Here is a 22,313-nt window from a genome sequence, read left to right as displayed (position 1 = left end):
ATCTACATAAGGTTTCTTAATATTCTAAATACCTTGAAAGCAGAATCAAATGCTGTTTTCTTAGTTGTCTTCACAAGTATCTACAATCACAGCATTATGTAAGAAAATTTAGGCAGTACTTAGAGTTAACTGTAACAATCGCTTAAAAAATTTCACCGAGTGAAAATTGGATCACTTTCTGACTCACCCTCGTATAAACCTCACGCTTTAAAACACGGATAATTACGGATAAAATATAACTGTACTAATGTCATTTAGCAGAAGAACAATTTTTTCCAGCTACACACACACGCTCGCATATACAGGTAAAGGCATACACACATAGACACCAAACACGCACGCATCTTTAACACAAGGTGAAGAAACATTTCTACAAGCCCACGCCACCCACCCCGTATTCCAACACCACTAACACTGTAAAGGGGATTTGTTTTTCACTAACGAGGGTGATGGATGCCGTCAACCTCAAGTTAGAGAGGCACACTTCTTTAGGGAAATATCACCAAGCTTGAACCTCTATAATGAGCTTAGCCACATGGAAACACAATGGAAACACATTTACTGCTTCGATGAGCATTGATCGGCATTAGTCAGTATTGCGAAAAGCGAAAGTTTGAAGAACTTTGATTCAAAACACTCAAGAAGTAAGCTACAACACCCAACAACAGCGCTCGCTCAAGGCTATATGTCATATTTAGGATAATCTATCTATCTATCTATCTATCTATCTATCTATCTCTCTATCTGTCTATCTATCCATCTATCTTCCCATCTGGCTAGCTATCCATCTATCTTTCTATTTTTCGATGTATTTATGTATCTATATGTCTACTTATTTATCTACTCTTATATTCGTAAGCCTCTTATCGAAAATTTCCTTTCTTTTTATTTTATTTTGCCTTATTCCGAAATATTTTTTTTATCTACTGTTATTGTTTTGCCTAACTAATGGCATTTACCTGACTACTTATATAGAATCCCTTGAACCTAGAAAGTTCCTCTCCGAGGCACGGAAAACCAGGAGTCGCCCGTGCATACCAGCACTCCCTCTCCAAGCCACACATGTTGTCCAAGGGAAAGGCAAGGGCCGATACAGCGTGGCACCAGTGACGTCGCAACGCATTTCTGCAGATGAATGAACTGCACCAACATGAAATAAAGTGTCTTGCTGAAGACCACAACACACAGCCTGGTCCCGGAATCGAACTCACTACTGATTACTTGCTCTATATATTCTTTTATTTGTTTCAGTCATTTGACTGTGACCATCCTGGACCACCGCGTTTAGCCGAACAAATCGACCCCAGGACTCACTCTATCCTAGTACTTATTCTATCGGTCTCTTTGGCCGAAGTTACGGGGACATAAACACAACAGCATCGGTTGTCAAGCGATGGTGGGAGGACAAATACAGATACACAAACACACACACACACACATATATATATATATATATATATATATATGTTAATTCTCTAAAAGCAACAGTAACATCCACCCCTAGGGGTCAGCCACACTTAAGTGGCAATATACTACACTTTATATATATATATATATATATAATATATTTAGGTAGGTAGGTAGGTAGTTATACTTATGCCCAGCCATCATCCCAGAATGATCATACATTGGCAATATTTACCGTGTTTTCGTTAATTGCTTTAAGTGGTTATGTAGTCGTCAGCGAACAGCTTCACTCTTGGCTCTTCTACATTTTATCTCAGCGGCACATGCATTAAGTGGTAGTTATGGGAGGTAGATCCGTACTAGGACTTGATAGGAACACATCTTCTGTTAAGTAAACTACAGCAACGTGAAATTAAGTGCCTTGCTCACGAATATAACCTGCCACCCAGCTCAGGAATTAAACACACAGAATTATGACTGTGATGAAAAAGCCCTAACCACGGCACAGCGCGCTTGGGCTCTCTCTTTCTATTTCTCTCAAACGCACACACACACATTTACTCCCACACGCGCATGCACTCACACACACAAACACGCACACACACACACACATATGTGTGTGTGTGTGTGTGTATGTGTGTACATATGTAAGTACACATATGTATGTATGTATGCGCGCACACATAGATACACATATACGTATGTACATATAGAACCAAACATGCACTTCTACGTTGCACTTCTTTGGTGAATTAATGATCTTCGGTTTCTCTTGTTCACTACCCACATTTTGCCCTGGTATTTCTACGCTAGATCTAAAAAAAGACGGTTTCCTTACGTATTATTAATCGTTCTTCTATTTTCAGTTTATTGATCGAATCTTAAATCTACTCCATATTTTATGGGAAGCATTGATATTTTTTGCAGTTCATATTTTCTCGAATGTAATTGTGTGTGTGTGTGTGTGTGTGTGTGTGTGTGTGTGTGTGTGTGTGTGTGTGTGTGTGTGTGTGTTGACTTGACTCATATCCGCACGCACGCGCCCATACACGCACACATACACTGTGTAATTTGACCCTCCAAGAAATTTGGGCAGCTTGAAATTTAGATAGAACGGGCCACTTTTACTGTCACTTAACAATTTACCGGAATTCGGAAAATACTGAAGGATGGTAACGGATTTTTTATTAAAATTCTAAACATATGTTCAGAGTCCCACATGTATTGAATCGCACAAATTTGACAGACGAAAGTAATCACTAGAGTACTAATATAGTCAGGTTTATAAATATATAAACGTCCTGGCTAATTGTTAAATCACAATGTAATCAGACAGTTCGATCTTCATGCCTGATGATCATAATTTTTCAGTGGTATGAAGTGTTTATGAGTTCGTTTATTCGTTATTGACTTTTCCGTCAAGTTTTTCTTATTCTCTCCTTTTCTTTAGAAATCAAGCGAAGGTAATGATTCATGTCCTGTCATTAAAGCTGGGTCTCTTTCATCAAACATGATATAAAATATCTCTGTCCAATCAATCTATGATTACATAGATATTGGCATTTTAAAGCCAAAACGTATCTTTATAAAAGTGAACGGATATTTCATGTTTTAGGTTACAGTTTTGCATCTACTTATATATATATATATTGTCTTTGGAACATCTTTACACACCGGTTGTGTGTTTCTTAAATTTGCTCTTTTTGGTAACCGACATAAACATTAAAATTTTCGTCTATACTCAACAGACACCGGGAAAAAATACTGATTAGAAAAAATATTTTGTTTGGAGTAATGTTCACTTTACACTCCATTTTGAAAAGAAAATCTGATAAGTTTACTTACTTAGAAAATAGAAAAAATATAAAAGCAAAATTTTATATAATTTCGATATTTTTATTTATTTTCTTGGCATTTTTGAATGAAGAGCAATTTGAGCCATCTTTCGACTTATCTAAATCCTCAGTTCATAAATCAACATTTACGAGTAAATTGGAAACTGTTGCCATCATTTTTGGAGAAAATTATCGGAAGTGTAGTGAATTCATATCATTATATTTATTAAACACAGACAAGTATTGATGCCAGTAATAAATAGGTGTTTCATTAGTTTCAGTTAAAATATTTCTATCCGCCTAAATAAGTCAATGGAAAATTACTTGACATCCCTTTCATTACCAGAGAGCATTGTTTAGAAATTAAATCTCGATTCTATTTAAGAAATGAGTCTTTTTTTTTCCTTTTTTTCTTTCATTTACTGGTTCGTGAGGTTAGAACAGTGCTCATGGATTTCCCAGTCCTTCCTACACCTGTGCGATTGATACCATTAATGTTTCGCTTGAAAATTTGCAAATCAATAACTGCTAAGACGTGAGAAGAAAGGGAATTCTTGAGAACCAGCTTTCTGGTAAGGAAGAATTTGGTGTGGCAATGATTGTATGGGCCTGAAGTTATAACATAGCGATATAAAGAAGTTATGTATAACTGGAGGAGTAGAGGTATAATGTGGTTCTATATAACTGGGCGACTTTACTTGGTCAACGATGACCAAGGATGTCACATAGGAGAAGTAAGCGGGGCGAAGTGTACCCGGTCGGGCACTGGTAGTCTGCTGGTAGATGAAGCCGAGAAGTTGGCTCTGGACTTGATTGGTTCGCGTCAACTTTGTACCCATGCAATCTTATTCTGTTCATAGGAGGTAGCACTTGGTGCAGCATCACCAGGCAGCGCGGTCTTGTGCTAGCGTTTCCAAGGTGTCAGGGTTGATCTCAAAGCTCTTCAGTTATGCTTTGAGCGTGTCTTTGAAACGCTTTTTCAGTCCAAATTGAGTGCGCTTGCCTTCCGCCAGTTCTCTGTGAAAGTCTCTTGGGAAATCGTGTTACAGGCATTTGAACAAGGTGACCTGCTCGCACGACTTGTGTTCTCCTCAGCAGCGTCTAAATGCTTGGCAGATAAGATCGAGAGAGGAACTCCGTGTCTGGGACGTTGTTTTGCCAGGTGATTTCCAGCAGTTTTCCCAGGCAGTTCATGTGGACGCTGTTTAGCTTTTTAGTGTGGCGTTCATAAGCTATCCAATTGTCGCGGTCGTACAGTGGTGTAGGCAGTACAACAGTTTGGCACACCTTCAACGTGATGGTGACCGGCCTAATGTCTTTCCTCTTCCACACTGATTCACGTAGCCGCCCGAATGCTGAACTTCCCTCGGCGATGTGTGCATCGACTTCGTCGTTAATATTCACAGATCTGGAGAGTATGCTACCGGGGTAGTGAACTTATCAAAGAAGTTCAGGGTTTTCCCTTCGACTATGATAGCTGGTTCCACACACGGGTCAAAGATGTGTTAAAGTCTTTCTTTGTCTTCTTATTTGGATTTTCTATATAGATAGATAGATAGATAGATAGATAGATAGATATTTGAAGATAAGCAACAAAAATTCAATAGGTTATAGCAGTACGTACGTTTCGTACAAGCTCCGTTTATTCATGTAGTGAGAACACCACAGAATGTACAATGAAAATGTACTCGTCAGCTGCATAATGGAATTTCATTTTAGAAAGTCATTTTGAAGATGTTTGCAAAAAACAAGAAGAAGAGAAGAAAACATACCATCTCGACTATGCTGCTGTTCCAAAGCAAATATATATATATATATATATATATATATATATATATATATATATATATATATATATAAACACGTAAATGTCGAACGATGAAAATGAGTGCTCAACATTACATTAGTGGATATGATTTCTTTTTTCGTGAATTAAGTCTACCATTGGTTTCATGTTATGAAGAGTACGAAAATATTCTAGTGTGCTAACAACTTTTCCAGCCATTCACATGGAGAAAGGTGTTCACCTCTATTTTCGAAGTAAACATAAAATATGAAAGAACATTTCATGAATATTTATTTATATATGTTAATTTTATCTGTTATGGAAGTGCGTTGAGTAGAGGTATTGATATGTTTCTGATATCAAAATATATGAATCTACACAGAGTTTCTCCCTTCTCCGTGCTGGACTGTGACGATCCACTTGACAATTACCGCTTTTTAATCATTCATTTTTCTCAAACTATTTCTGACTCGTAACGTTAAGGATTATCATCAGCAGGGAAGAATTTCTTCCGAAGTATGATTGAGATGCACAAGAATATTCATTGAGAAACCTTAGCCCTTCATACGCTTTATTAGTCACATTATATAATATCTAATTACAACTGTTAACCTAAAAGGAATTAACGAATAATAGCAAAACTTTTCTAGTGCGCATAGTAATTTTAATATCCGAATAACTGGAATGAAATGTCTACCGAATTATATACTGTTTTCAAAAATGTAATTATTTTGAGACGGATAGAACAATGGAATCGCATAACTATCTATGTCTATGTTACAGAATCCTTTCATAACAAGCTGACGAATTATCTATTCAATGTTAATACTGATAGATTGTAAAATATAAACGACCTTATATTTAATTCGGATTATAATATGTTTCAGATTTACTTCGGATTGGATCTGACAACCGAAAGATTATTGAATTTACATTTTCATAAAGTATTAAACTAAACTGTGACTAAATTTCGTTCCTCCAATGGTTTTTCTATAATTTCGGCTATTGCAGCATGAGCTTTACCATCAAATCAAGAGACAATGGGTATAAATATTCATTCTCCACACATGTGGGATTCATTCAGTAATTAATGTATTCAAATTTTATGAATTCAAATTCGTGAATTAATAAAATATTATCTCATCCACATTGACTAACATTTGCATTTGTCGTAAGAATATCATCGAAATACTTCCTTCCATGTGGTTACAGCATCTCATATAATTAACTCATCGAATTTCACTTAGTTTTTCAGCGTAACAAAAATAATCCTATTTTTCTGAATCTCTAAGATATTTAGAAAATTCAATATTCCAAATAATTAGAATTGGTGGATATTTACAGTCAGTCAATAGAATGCCAAAGATATGTTCATAACACACTACACAGGTCGTGAATATTCTCTCTTACCTGTTAAGGCTGTGCTCATAATAGGCTTTGTAATTTAATGTTATTTATCCTATGTTAGCTTTCAAGCTGATTCAGATGTTCGGATTCAACTAGCGCAAGTCCAGGATATTTAACTGCCCATAGGTTTCATAGGTAGAGGACAGACCAATATTCTGTTTTATATTATAACGTATGATATATGTAAATAGAGCTTAACTTCTCAGATATACAATATATAGATCTTTGTTAAGCAGCAGTTGCATGATTGAAATATTATTATCTACTCTAACTAAAGATATATGTATTCCACAAAACTGACCATTTCCAGATCCACTACATAAAGACCAAATCTTTAAGTTTTATCCTCTGTCACTACTTAATCACGAATTTAATCCATAGCTCAAGTCAGTCGAAGATAATAGATAATCACACAACAGTCATACTTTCGAAATAATCAACATGTAAGTAAATTGAAATTAAAGGCAGCTCCATTGACGGAGTAGATTCAAGGACAATGAGGAATGTTTACGACTTAAAAAACTTTAAATAAATAAATGGCATTTTGTCAATTGGAATAATTTTTTCAGTAGCTATTTTCTTGCAAGTATAAAATATTGTTAATTCAACGAATTAGATCCTGAAACAATTCTTCGAAAATTTGTATATATAAACAAAATCTGCAATACGTACTGTCTCTGCTTGAAAACGATTCTCTTTTATCTGAAATAGAAAAGAAATCACATTAGTTTATAGAACAGTCTCAAGAGAAATCAATAATATTTATCTATTTTCCAAGTTATACACACAAAAAAACAATAATATATGGACTGAAGAGAAATATGTTATATTAGTTCAGGCAGTGGAATAAATTCTTCCTCTTGGCATAAATTCATTCCACTGTTTGAACTTTTGCATTAATATTTTCCAATAAAGGCAGACCACGAGCAGTTTTCTTGTATTTAACTATTCCATTACGATAATAATGTTTATGCTTTATCAATTTATTTCTCGTTTAGTGTTGCACAGCATCAATATAATCTCAAAAGGTTGAATATGGAGTTTACTTCAAACTTTAACCATTTGAATATTCTTTGTTAGTGTCATAAATTCAAGTTCTCAGTAATATATACAAGAAGAGTCGACAGCCTCACGAGTGGGTATCAGGTAAATAACCGACGGGTCAGTAGTGGCTCGTATCTTGTCACTAATATTGTGTTGTATCTGTAGTCAAGACAAATAATTATATAGACTAGGTACATAGACAGACGTAATATAATACATCGGCATCGAAAGATTTAGATATCAAGGTAATGCCGTTGTGCGTATATATTCTCTTCTACTCTAGGCACAAGGCCCGAAATTTTTGAGAAGAGGGCCAGTCGATTAGACCGACCCAGTACGCAACTGGTACTTAATTTATCGACGCCGAAAAGATGAAAGCAAAGTCATCCTCGGCGGAATTTGAACACAGAACGTAAAGACAGACGAAATAACTGCTCTTCTTCCACTCTCTATGTCCCTCTATACATACATGATTTGCCACCTTCGGCCCCGGCAAGTTAGAAGCACGTTGACTTGTGAACAAAAAAATACGCCTTTTTCTTTCTCTCTAATTATTTTGAAAAATATTTGAGCACCTTAAATTACGAACTGCTGTGGATAAATAAAGGTAAATATATGCTACAGTTTATATTATTTTCATAAATATGGGAGTATACTACTGAAGATTGTAGTATGTAACAAGCTTAAACTAAATTAATTTTAAAAATCAATTTATTTAATTTGTGTATTAAATATGAAATTGGTTCAGTATTAACCACTGAGATTTTAAAATAAGCTTTATTCATTTGGCCCACTTTTACAGTTATTTCGTAACCAAGGCAAATGTTTTATTTAAACATCGATTATTCAACACGCATAGAAGCTAAGTTTTTTAATTGCTCTCCTCCTTCTTTCTCTCTCTCTCTCTCTTTCTCTGTATATATATAAGGAAAATAGAAAATAGAGATACAATTGATGAATAACAATTGATTTACAACTATTTACATCAATTATCATTTATTAATTACGAACAGACAGAATCTGCTTCGGTTACCATGATTCTCAGTTTTAACCGCCACAAAAATAGTAATGATAGTTATCATTGTAGGCTGTTAGTTAAATCAAATTGAATCACGAAACTTCATTAGAGCGGAAAAGTAAATAAAATATAAGTAAAAAGAAAAAGGAGAAAGTGAGAACGGTGATAATCAATTGGTGCTACATGCTGACCCATAATATTAAGTGGTACATTCCTATATATATGTGGGGAGGAGGCTTGAGTTAGATAAATAAAAATGAGTGTTTTAGTTAAGTCAAAAAATAAAGTGAAAAAATAAGAAATATAATTAGAAATACCGGTAGTTATAGAACTATATAATAATAGTCGACTATAATTTAATTATAGTTGATCTCGTATGCATTTTACTAATTATTATAAGTAGGCAGTATATCTGAAACAACCCCGGTCTGGAGTAGTACTGGAGCGGACAGCAAGAGGATACAAATGGTCAGTTAACTTTCAAAGACAAACTGCTGGCCATTAAGAAACCGTTAAATTCTGTAGTAAAAAGGTAAATAGTGTATATATGCTATAAGGGGCCATACGTTACTTATGTTAGTGATTTTTAGAAGGATATGTACATATATATATGTGTGTATGTGTGTGCGTGTGTGTGTGTGTGTGTGTACAGTAGGGGCCATAATATAAGGGTCAGTAAGAACAAGTGTATTGAAATAGTAATTATAAAAGGTTAACAACAGACTGAGACTAGATATTTTACACATATCTAAATATATCTAACATCTTTTTTTCGTGAAAGTTTCAAGTGAATGAAATAAATATTTCGTAAGTTATGAGGAAAAGAACAAATAATCTTCCAAATTGCAGCGGCCAAAAATATGGAAGAAGCAGTGTAATGGTATGGGGAGTGAGCTCTTCTGCTGGTCCTAGTCCACTTATTCGCCTACAAGGGACTGAAACCTACAAGCAAATTCTTAGAAAGCATGCCGTTCCGCATCTCCGATTCTCATCAGTTCAACCTCCTATCTTTATGCAGGACAACGCTCCCTGTCACACTGCGAAGAGAGTCATAGATTTTTTGAGTGATAAAGATGTTAGATATATCTAAATATGTGTAAAATATCTAGTCTCAATGTTTTGTTAATCTTCTATAATAAATATTTCAATACACTTGCTCTTACTGACCCTTATATTATGACCGCTACTGTATATACATATATAATTTTACATATATATATATTTGTGTAGTGAGTTAAGGAGGATAAAATTAAGCATGACATAACCTGGTCCATAGTAAGACACGTAAAACCATATAATATCATTTCCAGGAGATGCCGACTCTCCTCTGAGGACTCCCTGTCTATTCTGTGGACTAATAAGATCATTAATAGAATTACTGAAAGACTCTCAAGATGCTTACATGCATATAAATGTAATTTCGCACAATGCAGTTAGAATTAATTTGAGTAACTGTTAACATAATTTACCTTAAGATATGGATGAATTAAATTTAGCTTTAACCTCTCCATTCTTATAAACACCAAGTGGCTATTTAATTCGCTATGTTAACATTTGTGCGCCAACTCACACGTGTGCGTATGATTACATCTTCTGGATGCTTGTATGAGCGAGTGTACGTGCGCCATATAGCCTACGCGACAGCGTTTATACATACATATCCGTTAACGGTTATATTTAAAGATTTTTCGCTGTATTGCATGTTCGTTTCTTTTTTGCATCTATTATTTTATTATTGATCTTCTACATAAATAAAACTATTTCCTTTAATTTGTTGCTTTTCTTTACACGAAATGAGAAGATGCATTGCAGAACTGTTATCTTAACGAGTTACATCTATCTATCACCTGAAGAGACACATATGCACCGTTGGATGTTCCAGAACCAATCGGTAAGCATCCAACCTGTGAGGGATCTATGTTAGATGTGTAGAAACAATTGTAGTGATAAATAAAAATTTTCGTATCTTCCATCTTATGTCTCTCATTTACCATAGATGTATATATACAAATATGTATGTGTGTGTGTATGAGTGAATGCATGTATGTACATATATATATGTGTGTGTGTGTGTGTGTGTGTGTGTGTGTGTGTGTGTGTGTTAATATATCAGATAAAGGGAATTAAATAATTTGAATAGGATTCTCAATAAGGACACCTGGGAATACCGGCTAATAGATTGTACATGCATATATGGTCTGCCTTAAAGAAGTATATTATGTATACAAACTGAAATGCCAGTCCGAAAGTATTAGTCGCAGAATGTAAATACAATTAGTGAGAATGAAGGGAATTTATTGTATTTCATCCTTTAATTACGTTTCTTTCAACACCACATAAAATGTACATTTCCTAAATATGTTCATTAAGTAGGATATGAACATAATAGGATTCATAATATGATAACATATTAGCATTAATGTAAACTATGTGCATTTCTTAAGACAGAGTCTCAAAAGCAATACAATTTACGCTTCGAATATCATTATATCCATAGTTTTTAATAGAAATAGCTAAGTAGATTCATATATATACACAGAGAAAGGTGGATGGAGAGAGAGAGAGGGGGAACAGGAACAAAACAAGGTTGGCAACATATACACATACACATGTATATATATATACACATACGCATGCATATACATACATACACATATACTATATATTGTGAGACATAAACAAACGCAGATACACCCATATTTTCCATTACTTCGAAATATTCACTTCCCTTCTTCATTTTGTTGTATATATATATTCTCGTTCTGCATATAAATGTTTGTGGTCTTCCTCCTGTCTATATTTTATATATTAATACAGTTTTCCTATTGTTTCTGTTTTTTTAATTTTTCTCAAAATTACGGATGAAGTACAGCTGAACTGTATATACAGATACACAAACATATACATTCATACACTCATGCATACACACATGCACATACACACACGTTCGTACATATATATACATGTAAGTATTTGAGTATTTGACAACTCGTTCGATGCACTGCAATGCGTGGGCAAAATGGTGAATTTTAATAAAACCTTTTGGCTTTTTTTCCCCCACGGAACACTGGAATATTAAAAACGAAGTTTTAGACAACCCTTTATCGTTGTTATTTATTGGCAAAGCTATATTTTATTCCAGCTTATTCCTCATTCGCATTGCCGTAAAGTTTTATTAAAACCTACTAATTTGCTTATATATATATCCATACACGCATATGAACATACATATACTCTTATACGTAGATAACTACGCGTACGTGCTATGAGACATGCATACTCACTCATAGATACATCACATTACTTCTAAATATTTATGCATACACATACCTACACACACGCGAGCGCACGTACACACACACACACACACACACACACACACACATATTAACGGTCTATAACATATCGTCTGATCATATGAGTTAATGCTGTATCCAAGAACTAATTCCTCCCCCCCCCTTTCACACTACATATAAACTAAGAGTTTGATAATCTATATTTCTATATTAAGAATTTTATAAGTAATGTGTCTTTTATAATGAGTTCAGTTTATATTCATTTATTTATCATTTATTGCAACTGTTCTATTTTGTTAACATGACGGTGATTTTTGGTACGTTCATCTTTTAATCAAATAGCACATTTTAACAAATATAATTTATTATTACGAAACAGTATTTCATATTATATGCTAATTTTACATATATATTATAAAATAAATGATTTCTTTTACAAGTTTATGTAGATTTAATATTTAAGTGCAATTATATTTCTCCGTCTGGTTTAATTATTAACGATTTACGATTCAGTCTATTTGAAACGTGAATATTAAATTATCAATAAAGATACGCATATAGGAAACTATTTACGCATTCTAACATATACAAACATTTACACACACTTATGTATGTACGTATATTTGTATATTTACACACACAGACACATGCATGCATACATACATACGGTAGTCGTTGGCGGCATCGTTCGAGGTTTAAGATTTTGGACCATATATAATACTACGTGATATTAGTTACAGCACTCTTAGTCCAAATCCCAACCTAGTAAACTTTGCGTTTCGAAGTCAATCAACATTTTACCAGTACATATTCAAATATATCACAGTAATAGTGAAAATACTGTTTACTTATCTTTATAGAGCTATTAGCGAAAGTAATAAATAGTTAAAGACATATGTGTGTGTATGTGCTTCTGTGTGTGTACGTGTGTGCATGTGTGCGTGCGTGTGTGCAACCGAAATTCAGCGACGTACGTCGCTGGATTTCGCTTGACTGGTTTGTTTACATTCTGTAAGAAAATAACGATGGTAGGTTGCGTGCCGTCGATTATTCTTTCACCCTCTTGGATGATGTGTGTGTTTTGCTAATAATAGTATTGGTGATGGCAATAATGCGACCCTGATGAGATGGAGTATCCAGAAATTTGTAATATGTTGTAATTTGTTACAATATTTTACGAGACATCTTATGATGTGGTTTATTTTTCCGGGATACCCTATTGAAATGTGCATAGGTTTGGCTTATTGTGGTTGTTTCTGTTATTATAATTGTTGCTGCAATAAAGTATCTTCAATGCATTGATTTTGAGCTCTATCCTTTCAGAGACATGTATACATATATATATACAAAAACTCAACTGTGAGTTTTTGGCTAAGACTGTTAACAGATACTATATATTTTGTAAAATTTGTTTTATAAAAGTATATATTTAATATATATATATATACGACGGGCTGCTTTCAGTTTCCTTCTACCAAATCCACTCACAAACCTTTGGTCGGCCCGAAGCTAAAGTAGAACCCAGAACTATGTGGTTGGTAAGCAAGCTACCTACCACACAGTCACTCCTGTGTCTTTTGTTTAAATGATAATTATTCATTTATACTTCGCAAATACCTCATGTGCAAGCATCTCAATGCTTGCTCCTGTCTAGAATTTATCACATTAGTCTTGGATGTGAAAATCATGTAAAATTCTTCTCAACAAGGTCATATATGTTGTTTCCAGGTCTGTATGGTTTTGGTTTTGCAGTGCAAATTAACTCTAATTTAATCCGCATAGTCCTTGTTACTGTCCTTAAAAGACCAAATTAATTTCCTAAGACTCCTTTGGACCCTTTATTTTGTCTTTAAATGAACTCAAATGATTTGCTATTCTCCTCTTGAAAATTAATGATGTCCCACCAATGTAAAAGAATTCCTTACCCTCAGATGTAATTATACATTTATATATTACATTTTTAGTTTTACACTTATTTTCCACATAACATGATTCTCGTTGCAAAGATAGATTTGATCATTTATTGTAGAATTAAATTCATTTCCACCAAGTTCCTTATTACTATTTATTCCTTTAGATAACGTTAACTATATTCTATTTCTAGCTGAATTTTTATTCGATTTGACGTTATTATTTATATTAGATTGGACTCTGTCCCTTTCCACGACATTTAATTTCTTAGCGTTCCCTACTATTTGAGTTTCTTTATTCCGTTTGACGCTATTATGCTTCGAATTTATTATGCTATTCTGATCTTAATCGCTTTTCTGAAATTTCGATATTATTTTAAGATTATGTGCTGTTATAATTTGTGCAATATTACGGCTAAGACAATAACCCGATCTAATCTTATGTCAATTGAAATTTTGTAACGATTATGGCTTTTTAGAAAATATTTTTGAATTGCTATATTAAACAATTTGGAAAAATTGTAATTGACCTGTTTACCAAATGGAACGATTAATGATATAAAGTATTCTCCGAGTTAAGATCATAGTTTTAATGTTTATACCAGTTTTTGAAGGAGTTAGTGTTCTGTGATTTCCATCCATTTTAAAGTTAGCGTTTATTCTACTTTTATTTTTATCTTTAAATCTTCTAGCCGATTTTATATTAAAAGAATTTGAGATTTTATTAGAGAATACTACATTCTCATTTCCATTAACAGTACGAACAATATTTTGCTCAAATATTTCTGCATTGATTAGAAACAATACTTTTAGCCCTATAGCCGCCCAAACATTTAAGCATCAAGTTAATGCTTTTCGGTATTTATTCGCTTTATGGCGGCGAACTGACAGAATCGTTAGCAGAGCGGGAGAAATGCTTGGCAGCATTTCGTCCGTCTTTATTTTCTGAGTTTATATTCTATCGAGGTCAACTTTACTTTTGTTCCTTTTGAATTCGATTAAATAAGTACCAGTTGAGCACAGGAGTCGATATAATCGACTTAATCTCTTGCTCGAACTTTGCCCTATGCTACAGTTTGAAATCAATATATATATTTGCTGTGAAATTTCGTTACCGATAGAAAGTTTGTTTTCTCATCTTAAATTAATAAGATAGTTCCCTTAATTTAAACTATTCTATTCTAGAAGGTTTTATCGCACAGATTTTATCGTTGAACCGCAAAGCACATTTCTCAGTCGAAATCCAACGTAGATGGTATTTACTTTCCATCCTTCTGATTCCGAGAAAATAATTTCTAAACATGCAATGTTATTCTTTTGCTGTTATTGTCATTGTTTTTTATATCTATGGTTAAAGATATTCTAGCTCTGACGTATTTTAGGAGTGCGTTTCGGTCTTCATTATCTAATATATACTTCATTTTGTTTTTTTAGCGGTAGAGAGATGTTTTTTCTTCAGTTGATTCGATGATTTCAAGGGAATTTGTTGAAAATTTCTAGCATGTAGCGTGATCGCACAAATACTTTCTTGTTAGATCAGCATGTAATCTGTTTATTTCCGTGATAATATTGTTCTACTACACTCGTGTTCCCTTCTACACATTAATCTTTCTCGTCAACAGTTTCAAAGTAAAATAAGCAAAACGAAGAATGAAAACAAAGGTTCACCTTGAAGAAAATAAGATTAAATGCATTTTATCATGAAATCTTCTGAATGATGCATATTAAAACCATTCTTATGCAGATAATTTTTGACAGCTAAAAGCGTAATATAAAGGGGAAAAAGTGAGACATTTTACGTTGTTTCTACCATGAACATATATTAGATTCCAAGCATAGAAATTATATGATCGAGTGTATACTTCTTTAAAATAAATGCGTTTGATTTTTCTCAACTATTTTATACTAACAAATAACTCTCACACGCATAATTGTTTTTGAAATAGTCACCAGGCAACAAATGCAAATGTTATTCGGTTACATCGATTCTTATACTTGAGAAGCACATCATTTAGTTGATCTAAGGGGGAATGAAAGTTGAAGTTGGCGTCAGTGATATTTGAATTCAGAATGTAGAGTCGGAATAAATACGCAAGTCAGGACGCAACTGCGATTTTGCCAATTCACCATCGTGATCTTATACATAATACTGTAAACATACACTGAAACACATACAGATTCATACACAATGATATTATTATACAAAAAGCATTAATCAAAACCATGCTCATGATCTACTAACACAAACACACAGAAAAACATTGGTACACACTTTGTTTTAACATACTTCATGCACACAGACATACTCATACGCATGCTCACATATTGCTTTAGATCTGGGTTTCTCAGAGATTTGTTGTACCTATAAACCCCTTTGATTATAATTTTATTCAGGTGGGTTCCATAGTCATTCAATGATTAAACTAATTTTATAGAAACTTCTTTCAAAATTCCTCTTTTGGTTTTCACACATTAACTTGTACAGTTTGAACTATGTAAAATGTTAGAGAAATAAACCTAGCTCTTTCATGCAATACGTACTAGCGCATACATCGAAAGCAAACTGTTTTTCATGAGCTCTTAAACAACTACTGTGGATCTCCAATTCACTATTTTCCACTGAGGAACCCCAGAATCTTATACGGACCCTCAGGGTCCATATGGACCCCGATTGAGAACCACTGCTTTAGATTGATACACACAAATGTATAACAACATTATGAACTTCTACTTCTCCACCTACTGACTTCAGATAGCACAAATACAAAAATGCTAACATATCTACACAAATCTTCAACAATAGAAATACTTGATTTAATACGAAACACAAACGCCCACAAATTATTTTATGTACTTTCTTTCAGCCTAACATATATAGCCATAAATAAAATAATTGGTACGAATAATATGAGTGAGCGTACATGTGTGAACGTGTATATATGCAGACAGATAGATAGAAGAATAGACAGACACACAAAGATAGACAGACACACAAAGATAGACAGACAGACAGACAGACAGATAGATAGATATACTGGAGGACAAAGGAACTTAGAGCAGTGTGGTAAAACGCATCCCGATTGCAGCCAACTGGAGCACACACACACACACATGGTGTATAAGTGTGTTTGTGCGTGTGTGTGTTTGCGCATACGTGCGTATCAGTGTTTGTTCAGGCGTGCGTATGTATGTATGTACATGTATGCAACTTAGGAACAGAAATACTCAGAACAGCTAACGAGAAGTCCATTATCATCCTATTTTTGCATCAGAAAAACAGAGGAAGCTTAAGGAACCTGAAGAATAATTCATAAGAAAAGCTAACAAATACAAAAGTCTAAATTACATGTATAACATTAACAGCCATCTCTTAGTTCGTGCCTAGAATATTCTACTGGGATCAATTAGATTTAATGAAAGTTTCAGAATGGAAATTACGTTCCATTTTGCAATCAATATTATGTCAAAACATAAAACAGTTGTCAATTTGACGTAAACATTCGCGATATTCAAATCTTCAAGCTACATTACAAGCAGCAGTCACGGGGAATATATATATATAGATTTACTCCAATATACGGAGTTGTTAACTATGTAAATACATACTTATCGTCAAGACTTTAATTACGGTCATCGGCGCATGCAGAGATACAGACCACATGTTGAAACAAAGGCTGGTAGTGCCCCACTTTTGTGTGGGATATAATGTGTGTATATGTTTGTGTGTGTTTATATATGCATAAAGATAGAAAGATATATCGATACATACATATACAACCATACACGTACTTTACACACACACACATATGTGAGCATATATATATATATATATATATATATATATATATATGCTCACAAGGAATGGCGTGTAAGACTGATGCAGGTAGAGGAGGAGTGGGAATAGGATTAAAGAAATTGAGGATAGGAATTTAACCCGTCACGTTTGTAAGATTTTAGAAACGAAAATTTCAATATCCGTTTTAGGAACCAAACTGAAGACCAAGAGGTACTGAGTTGTTGTCGGATCGGAAATGTTGAGCGATGTGTAATCCACTGCCTAATCGGACAGTCAGCTGTCTAATTGTCTGTTTGTCCAACGTACATCCAATCGCAAAAGGAACGCTGTAGAGCGTAGATAAAGGATAAAAGTATCAAGGTTGAAATAGTTCTGTCTTCTATAGTAAATATATACTTTAAAGATGAAAATGTGGAAAAGCACACATTTAGATAGCGTTTCTGCAGAATATTGTAATTTGAATTGCAAATTTGTATCACTTTATCTATATACTACTAAAACTCTGCGATTGCTTGCTTGCTTTTGTGTTTGCTTGCGTGCTTGCTTTCTCGGGTGCTTGTTTGTAATTTAATACAGCCAAACCGGCGCATAATGGGAAAAATACTCTGAAAGTAAAGTACCTCTAAGATGTGAATACAAACGGAATAAAACAATTTTCGCGTAAATCGGATCACGGATTCTCGAGATACGCGGGGGGTTTTTTGTGTGGGGTACCTTCATGAATAGCTAAAATGGTGCATAATGGGAAAATACTCCGAAAGTAACATAACCCTGTAATGGGAATATATAATACTGTCAAGATTGTTTCCATTAATTTTATGTTTACGTTATATACCAATTCCTTTTACATTTTTGCAGAAGTGTGCAGATATTCCATAAATAACTGCTGTTACTGAAGTTCAAGTTTATCTCGGAAGTTCTATTTCTATTAAATACTGTACATAATCAATAAAACCTTAAACATGAATTTGTAAATCTATGATAACACGAACGAATTGAAATATTTAACTGAATCACCATAAAATTAACTTTCTTTTCAATGTAATGTTTCAGTCAGCTTCAATGCTTTATAACTTGAACTGTCACTGACCCAAAGGGTCTCGGGTAGTCTATTAATTTTTAAATCCAAAAACACGGTGACCTAGCAGAATCGTTACCATGCCAGACAAAAATGGCGGCATTTCATCCAGCTTTACGTTCTGACTGCTCAAATATCATCAACGTCAACGTTGGATTTCATCCTATCAGTAGAAGACCGACGTTGATATTATCGCTTATCCTCCTCCCACCAAAATTTCCCACCTAAGACTCTTAAAGCTGAGTATCCGACTTCGATGGCATACAAGTGACCGAGGTCAATCATATCTCTGACCGAGACACTTGTGCGTAGAGGGTTACTCATTTACAGCTTAATGAACTGAAGCCACGTGAAATGAAATGTTTTTCTCAAGAAGTCAACTCACCACCGGGTCAAGAAATCGAAACCATAAACTCCCATGCAATATTCGTTTTCACAAACACTAAGTACTCCATATTAAATTAGGATTTACGATACCTCGATTAGTAAAACATCGAAATATGTACTTAGATTTATCATTAGATCACCCCTGATGTAACAATCGTATGGTTAAATGTGTGCTACTTCTATAAAATTGGAGTCACTGAGACATTAGAAAACAAAACTTCTAATAAATGAACTACTAATTGGTATTTCAAGTTACTTGTCAAACAAGGACAACTCTGTATTATCATGTTTTATTAAATATTTTCAATATCCGGCCTTGAATTTATTTGCAAATACAAATATTGCTAATGATAACTTGAAATTAATTAATTATTTACAAATGTCAAACTTTCGTAAAGCATGGTGTAATATTTGTGATGTAATATTTGTTATGTTGCATTGCATTGACTTGCTTGGGTGAATATTTATAAATGGTAGCCTTTGAACGGACAACAAACACAACATTTATGAAACTATACTTTCAACCGATGATATAAACAACATTTCGATTTGTAAACATGATTTTCTGACTTAATCCTTCATACATAATTATTAAGTCTGAATTTATTTTCTAATTTTATCGGCCGATTATATAAGTTTCCATTACTTACACTGAATCTTTTCGGGACCTCTATAATATCGGAATACTTCATGTATTTTGATTTGAGGGAAATTATTCACCAACTGTTTCTATCGGGTTGAGCGATTGCTTTTAATTTCGCTATATTAGTGCTTAACAAATAGTGAAATACATTTTCGGTCTTCCCCTTCGTGTAATGGATAGCAATGCTTTACGGTTTGCAGCAGACATAAAATTCGTTTTCTGGAAGGGATAATACATCATTTTCCTTTCTCATATATATCAATATATAAATTAATAACGTGGATAATCTCAGTTTAGAACTCAAAGGAAACAGGTATAGCCGTCACTTTATTGTGGCGACTGGTTGGAAAAAGGTAGTTGGATGGGAGAGCTAGCAATAAGGGGAGATATTAATGTTTTGGTGATCCCAAAACGAAGGTGCGCGTGCGTTTGTGTATGTGAAAGTGTGTAAGTATGTGTGTGTGGATAGGGGCTAGTGACTTTGGCGTATGGATGATGGTGTGTGGGTGGACAGATGATATATATATATATATATATGTACAGAGAGAGAGAGAGAGAGGTACATACATAAATACATACATACATGCATACATACATACATACATACATACATACATGTGTGTGCATATGAATATATGTACCGTTTCAGGGTGTTCTGACTGTTCGGAAAAGAGGCGTACCTAATTTCTTTCCCTAGTCGATAGCATAGTTTAAGCAGTTACGATATACAGCAATCAGTTATTAGACAGTTACCACAGTGAATAGCCTAATTTGTATATTTGTAGACACCATATTTCTATGCTTCAGATTGCTTAAAAAGTTTCCGACTGCAATATAACAGATGAATATTTTATGTAATGGTCTGAGGTAGGAAGTTAAATACATCTTCTCTCAAGAGCGATCCACAAACTGAAAAACATTTCGCCAAGAATTCCTACCTCCTTTTCACATTCAAATGATTTCCTCTCTCTTCAAAGATTTTCTATTATGTGTGCATGTGCGTAGATTAATGAAAAGCACGTGCGTTTTCAATGATTGCGTCTTTGAATTCTTCCAAGATATGGAATATATATGAAATGAAGAAAACTTTACAATTGAGAGATAAGAGTAATCTGCGAATGACAAATTTATAAGGAGCAATAGCGCATTAAGAACTGGCCTTTGAACAGTTTGCGAGCAAGCACACACCATTCTTACATTAAATATTACGCGCTAGCTACTATTTGTTAGCTTTTTTTAAATTCTAGTTTCAGAGAAAAATACGTGAAAATTGTGTTTAATTTTTAAACAATTTAAAAAAATATTTTCCATACCAATAAATTTTCATTTCTGTCTATTTACATCGCAATTTCCTTAGCTAATTTTAAGATTTGCTTAATACAAATATCACTTAGAATGCACTGTTGGGCAGGGGAAAATCATGCCCAGAATAATATCTCGTATTTTTTGAAAAATAGAAAACAAAATATCAGTTCCAAAATATTAATTATTTCTCTTAATTATCTTTGTTGATTTTATCAAATATTATTATTTCTACTCTAGGCACAGGGCCTTGAAAATTTTGTGGGATAAGTCCATTACATTGACTCCAGTGCATGACTGGTACTTTGCAAAGTCGACCTCGGCGGAATTTGAACTCACAACGTAGCGGCATACGAAAGCATTTCGCCCGGCGTGCTAACAACTCTGCCAGCTCACCGCCTGATTTTGTAAAATATTATGGTTATTCAATGATGTTCTTGAATTTAGCATAATCATCATATAATCATGATATAAGCGAGCCAAAATTTTCTCCAACTTGTCATTAAGATACTGTCATGGTTTCAAGTAACAGAAGCATAGATGTTGCGAACGGCGCTGCCATTGAGTATTATATTTTATAACGATTTTCCTGGTCTGAACGGCAAAACTGACCTCAAGTCTTTCTATGATGGAAAATGATGTGCCATTTTAATAATGCCTGATAAGAAACTTAGACACTCCCATGCCCTGGCGATGGCCGAGCCCCCGTACTTCCTAATCACCATTAGACTCATCCAACTCTTCTGAACTGTCCTCAGATTTACACCCAAATACTCTGAAATGTTCATATTGGAGCTTTCGGCGCGATTGCCAAGCAATACAGTATGTCGTTTTCAAGTTTCTGGCAGCGTAAATTGTGTCATGATGCTGTTCTTCTCACAGTCGGTGCCCAACTAACTCTACTATACTGCATAGTCAACAAAATCAAAAACAAACAATGTGCATGCACAAAATTAAAAATATAACATGGCGACAGTTTACCCATCGCACTCTGTACATTCATACATATATATATATATAGTTTATCTAATGCGATCCAGTGGCATGTTATTCTAGAGTAGCCCGACACAGTCGGTTCCTCGAACAGCAGAATACTGGACAACAGTTATAGATACAGTGATCTATAAAAGTGGTGATACTAGTAGCTAGTACACATGATTTGTTGAATCCTTAATTTACATGTTGGCTTTTGACTAGGAGCGTTGGAAGAGGAAAAGACTCAAGTGCGTACCCTAGAACAAGAACACACACAAACACGTTCTCATTCATACACACACACATGCACACACACACACACACCTCAGAGAGTAATAAAACAGAAGAGTAAAATCAGACGAAAGAAACAAAGGCAAGAAGAGAGAAGAGAGAACAAAAGAAAACGATGAAGAAGAACGTGATAATATA

At 34.2% G+C, this 22,313-nt stretch overlaps 1 protein-coding gene across 1 annotated transcript in view; it reads right to left on the bottom strand.

Moving 5' to 3' along the window:
- Positions 1-22,313, bottom strand: part of LOC106872479 (leukocyte tyrosine kinase receptor) — a 278,847-nt gene that overhangs the window by 58,843 nt on the left and 197,691 nt on the right. Inside the window, exon 3 of the mRNA XM_052966722.1 lies at positions 7,108-7,137. Coding sequence (XP_052822682.1) covers positions 7,108-7,137 — 30 coding nt within the window. The remainder of the gene's footprint in view (positions 1-7,107; positions 7,138-22,313) is intronic.

This window comes from Octopus bimaculoides, chromosome 3, assembly GCF_001194135.2.
Source record: "Octopus bimaculoides isolate UCB-OBI-ISO-001 chromosome 3, ASM119413v2, whole genome shotgun sequence".
Lineage (NCBI taxonomy): Eukaryota > Metazoa > Mollusca > Cephalopoda > Octopoda > Octopodidae > Octopus > Octopus bimaculoides.
This window is presented reverse-complemented; position numbering and strand designations above follow the sequence as displayed.